The 5,459-nt window shown below is 50.1% G+C and overlaps 1 protein-coding gene across 1 annotated transcript in view; it reads left to right on the top strand.

Moving 5' to 3' along the window:
• The window catches only part of Miga2 (mitoguardin 2), a 29,934-nt gene that overhangs the window by 13,921 nt on the left and 10,554 nt on the right, over positions 1-5,459 (top strand). Inside the window, exons 7-8 of the mRNA XM_005346131.2 lie at positions 3,743-3,860; positions 5,122-5,222. Coding sequence (XP_005346188.1) covers positions 3,743-3,860; positions 5,122-5,222 — 219 coding nt within the window. The remainder of the gene's footprint in view (positions 1-3,742; positions 3,861-5,121; positions 5,223-5,459) is intronic.

Here is a 5,459-nt window from a genome sequence, read left to right as displayed (position 1 = left end):
GTCGAGTCTGAGCTCACTTCCTCTTCCTCCCAGCATTCTGTTCTGTTTACTCCTCCCACCTATGTTTTAACCTATGAGGGCCAGCCAAGCAGTTTCTTTATTTTTTTAACCAATGACCTTCCTCCATCAATCAGTTCTGTTTTTTCACCTTGTGGAGACCTGAGAGTTGAACTCAGATTGTCAGCCTTGGTAGCAAATTCTTTGACCTGCTGATGTATCTCACTGGCTCACCATCTTCTTCATTGTTATTTTAGATTTATTTAGTTTACTTAACGTGTGTGAGTATTTTGCCTATGTGTATGTATGTTCAGCATATGTGTGCCTGGTATAAACCAAGGTCAGAAAGGGGTCAGATCCCCTGGAACAGGTTCCAGATGGTGGTGAGCCAGCATGTGGTGCTGGGAACAAATAGAGCCTGGGTCCTCTATAAGAGCAGCCAGAGGTCTCAGCTTCTAGGCCATCATTCCAACCCCGTGTTAACATTTTTGTTTGTTTTGTTATTTGAGATTGGGTTTCTAGCTGTCCTGGAACTTGGTCTGTAGACCAGGCTGGCCTTGAGCCCACAGAGCTCTGCCTGCCCCTGCCTGCCCCTGCCTGCCCCTGCCTGCTAGGTGAGTGCTAGGATTAGAGGTGTGCGCCACCCCCAGCTCCTGTGCTGGCATCTTTAACAGCTGTGTTGGGCAGTGTTCCTGTGTTTTGGGGGGTTGTGGCTATCAGTCTCGGTCTTCTCATAAGTCCCTGCATATGTTAACATTCACCCCCACATTTTCTCACCTCCTCCCGCAGCCCTGTGCGTTCTGGCCGTGACTGGCGTTCCTTTGCCGACGCTGCCTGGCTTTTCCCGTGCTGTTTACCATCTGCATATGTGCTAAAACTTTGATTCCTTTTGTGGTTGTTTTGTGGGGAGGCATGGTACACACGTGGAGGTCAGCAGACAACTTGTAGGAGTTGATTCTCCACCTATGTCACGTGGGTCCTGGGGCATGAGCTCAGGATTGTTGGCAAGCACCTTTATCTGCTGAGCCATGCTGCTAGCCCTCATCTGTGTGTTCCTCTGGAGAAATGTCTGTTCTGGTCCCTGTGTGTGGGATTACGACACATCGGTTGTTTTCAGTCTTACGATGCTGCCATTGAATGTGCATGTCCCTTTGTATATTCTACGGGCACACCTGTTGTTTCTAATCTTTTGATGGTGCTGTTGAGCATCCCTGGTATGTTCTAGGCTCAGTTCTTTTTTCAGCTCTATGACTTACAGGATCTTCTGTCCTGGGAGTTTTCACCTTTTTGCTTTGTTTTCTTTGAGACATGTCTCTCCACATATCCCTGACTACTGTCCTGGAGCTCACTCTGTAGACCAAATTCACTCTGGCCTCAAACTCCCAGAGATTTCCCTGCCCGTGCCTGGGATTAAAGGTGTGTGCCACCTTGCCCATAGAGTTTTCACATTGTTGTTGGCATCCATTGAAACATACAAGACAATTTTAAATTTCTGGGTTAGAGGTGAAGCTTAGCTGGTAGAGTACTTGTTTACCATGCACCAAGCCTGTTGTGGGATATTTGTACCCTTTGTGAAATTGTATTTGCTGTGATTGGTGTAATGAAAAGCTGAACAGCCAGTAGCTAGGCAGGAGGTATAGGTGGGATATCCAAGAAGAGAAAGGAAGAGGAGGAGTCAAGGTGCACAAGAGATGCCAGGAGACACGGGAAGGAAAGAGGAGGTGCAAAATGGAAGAGCTGATACCACATGATAACACAGACTAATACAAATGGGTAAAATTATAAGAGCTAATTAGGAACAAGCCTAAGCTATAGGCTAAGGTTTCATAATTAATAAAAAGTCTTTGTGTTATTATTTGGGAGCTGGCTGGTGGGACAGAGAAAGACTCGCTACACAAGACCTGGGTTTCATCCCCAGCTCCACATAGGCCAGGAATAGGCCAGCAATCCCAGCACTTGGGAAGTGGAGGCAGGAGGATCAGAAGTTTTTTTTTTTTTTTTTTTTTTTTTTTTTTTTTTTTTTTTTTTTTTTTTTTTTGGTTTTTCGAGACAGGGTTTCTCTGTGGTTTTGGAGCCTGTCCTGGAACTAGTTCTTGTAGACCAGGCTGGTCTCGAACTCACAGAGATCCGCCTGCCTCTACCTCCTGAGTGCTGGGATTAAAGGCGTGCGCCACCATCGCCCAGCGAGGATCAGAAGTTTAAGGTTATATAGTGAGTTTGAGCTCAGCCTGGGCTACCTGAGACATTGTCTCAAAACAGAAGCTTTTTTTTTTTTATTCTGAAGTTCACGGTGTCTGCTTTTCTCAAGTCGGTTGAGCTTCTATGTCGTGTGTGCAGCTTTGACCCACCCACAGTTATTGCTGGAGAGCTGACAGACGTCTTCGGGAGCTGCCAGGCAGGCTCTGCTGGCCATGCTAGGAATCCAGCAGAGTGTGGCCTGTGGCCCAGAATCCTGTAGGTCTGGTCCAGGTCTCTCTCCTGCTGTATTTTAGTAAACACCCTGGGACATTTAACCACCTTCAGTCTTTTCTCTGTAGTATCCCTGCTCCAGAGAGATGCTGTGAGGCTAAGCCTCACAGCTCTTCTGGCCCTTGCTCAGGCCTGATTGGCCCTCATCTGTCTCCTCCCTAGGCTCTGGTTACTGTAGCAACAGGCTCTACTCTGGTTGCCTCCACCTCCATGGAGAGAGTAGTTAGGCTAACTCTTGTCTCACCCTGGGACCCAAGCCCAGAAGCCTGAGGGTGAGAGGGAGCAGCACCCCACTACAGAGCTCACAAACTCTGTCCCCACACCAGCTCCCACCCTCCGCCTTAGGCTCAGGCCCTGCTTGTGCCTCCTTGGAAGCATTCTCCTGCCACCTGCATCCTGCCTGGACAGCCAGGCCTTTGCTGCTTAGCTTGTCACCTGCAGGCCATAACGCTCACATGTCCCTTGCTTAGTGACACCCCAGGAACAACTACTACTCTGTGCACCTGTCTCTCGAGTCCTCAGAACCCTCTTCACAAACCAGCCCCTTTTCAGTCCCTTCTGTAGGGAAGGTATTGGAGGAGGCCACCTTGAAGGGCTTGCCCAGGTATATAGGATCTGAACTCTGAGTGTGGGTGGCGGGGGGAAAGGTGGGGCTTCAATCCAGCAACAGTCTTGGGTCACCTAGAGACACTGTGTTCTAGGAAATATGTTCCACCAGCCAACCAACAAGAAAGCAAGAGGAGCTGAGGGTACGGCTCAGCTGACAGAGCGCTTACCTAGCATGTAGGAAGCCTGAACTTGGTCCCCAGCACCATGTAAAACCAGGTGTTGGGGAGCAGACTTGGGTCGCCTGCAAGCCCAGTATGCTATCTAACTGAACCACTGAACCATCCCTCAACCCTAGTTGATAAGATTTTCTAAGATTTTCTTTTTTTTTTTCTTTTTCTTTTCTGAGACAGGATCTTGCTGTGTAGTCCTGGCTGCCTGGAACTCACTAATGTCCCACATTGGTCTCAAACCTGAGATTTTCCTGGTTTTGCCTGTAGGGTTCTAGGACTACAGGTGTACACCACGATGCCATTCATGCTGAGATCCTTTGCCCGTCTTTCTGGCATCAGAGTGTGTGTGTTTACACCCTGATGGCTGGTGCCTCCTGGAGTGGCAGGCGGCACGATTCTAGAGTTCTTCTGGACTCAGAGCCAGCTCATTTCCTTGGGGCCCTGTCTGAACGGGGAGCTTGGCAGTTGTAGGTTGAAGGTCATTGTTTGTGTCGTAGCCAGAGTCGCAACGGAGGGAGTTTGCCGAGAAGCTGGAGTCCCTGTTGCACCGGGCCTATCACCTGCAGGAAGAATTTGGTTCCACCTTCCCCTCTGACAGCATGCTGCTCGATCTCGGTGAGCAGGACCGTGCAGGCTGCTGCAGGCCTGAGGTGCCAGGACAGAGGTTGGGGACAAAGCAAGAGAACCAGAGCTTGGTCCCCCAGTGCCGCAAACAAATCACAGTTCCCTGGACCTCATTGAACAAATAGGGAAACTGAGGTATCCCTTAAAGATGCTCTTCCAGAGGTCCTGAGTTCAATTCCCAGCAACCACATGGTGGCTCCAAACCATCTGTAATGAGATCTGGCGCCCTCCTCTGGCATGTGGGTATAAATGGAGGCAGAAAGTTGTATACAATAAATAAATATATCTTTAAAAAAAAAAAGATGGTAGATAGACACTGAAGCAGGACGAGGCTCACGGAGTCCATAGGTGGTGTGCACTGGCCTCTTGGGAGTGCCCCTGTGTGACATCTCTGGGCAGGTCTTCAAGCCTCTGCACTCACGTGGTAGTTAGCCCAAGCAGGCCCAGGAGGTAAAGGATGTGAACCACAGGGAGGGAACCAACTTGCTCAGCCCAGTGTCCAATATCCCCATGTCTGTTATGTGTCTGGCCTTGCCCAGAGAGCCTTGTGGGAACAACTGGGGTCCAGAAAGGGCTGGCCAGTTCTGCGTGCCACATCTTCCCTGGCTTCTTGGTATTGACCTCAGTGGCTTTGCCTACTGGAAAAGTCCTGTTCCCATGGATCTTCCTATATAACTGAAGTTGATAGGGCCTTCAAGGTAAGCACCATCAAGTCTGCAACCTCTATTTGAAAGTCCAGACCAGTACTCCAGAGCAAGCAGTCTAGGGAATGCTGGGTAATTGCCCTTGGGTGCCCTTAAGGCAGTTTCTGCCTTTTAGAAAGGGAAATAATAGGTTGAGCATCCAAACTGCCTAGGCTCCCACAAAGCCAAAAAAAAGAAAAAAAGAAAGGGAACTAATAGATTGGCTGGTGGTGGTGCCCAGTTTACTAATTCCACAGGGAGGCAGAGACAGGAGGATCTCTGAGTTTGAGACCAGCCTACTACAGGGTGAGTTCTAGGACAGCCAGGGATGTTCAGGAAAACCCTGTTTTGAAAAATCAAAGCCAAAAAAAGGAAGCTCTCACTACGCAGGGTCATAGAGCAACAGAATGAGTGTTGAGATGACCCCGTTGTTATCACACAGCTCAGGGCAGCTTTGTGGCCTCTGCCAGCATCTGCCCCAGACGGGTCTGGGTCTGGGGGTCACTGCTGTGGGCGGGCCGGGATTCCTGCAGAAGCATGGGTCTCAGCCCAGTTTTACTCCCTTGCAGAGAGGACCCTCATGCTGCCCCTGACTGAGGGCTCACTGCGTCTACGGGCCGATGATGAGGACAGCCTGACCTCGGAAGACTCCTTTTTCTCAGCCACTGAGGTGATTTCCTGGGGGACTGAGTTGGGTCGGGCCAGGCCTTCTGGGCCAGCACTACGTTGTATGGAAGTAAGGTTATTTTCTTGGGTGGGGACCAAGCTCTGCCTCCTAGAGACTCTGAAGTGCCAGGTCAGAGCAAGGGTAGCCCCTGTCCCCAGGACTCTAAACCACACCCAGCTCCAGCGTCTCTATATAGATCAGCATGGTCAGAGCAGGGGTGCCCCCTGTCCCCAGGACTCT

Source organism: Microtus ochrogaster, chromosome 4 (genome assembly GCF_000317375.1).
Source record: "Microtus ochrogaster isolate Prairie Vole_2 chromosome 4, MicOch1.0, whole genome shotgun sequence".
Lineage (NCBI taxonomy): Eukaryota > Metazoa > Chordata > Mammalia > Rodentia > Cricetidae > Microtus > Microtus ochrogaster.
This window is presented reverse-complemented; position numbering and strand designations above follow the sequence as displayed.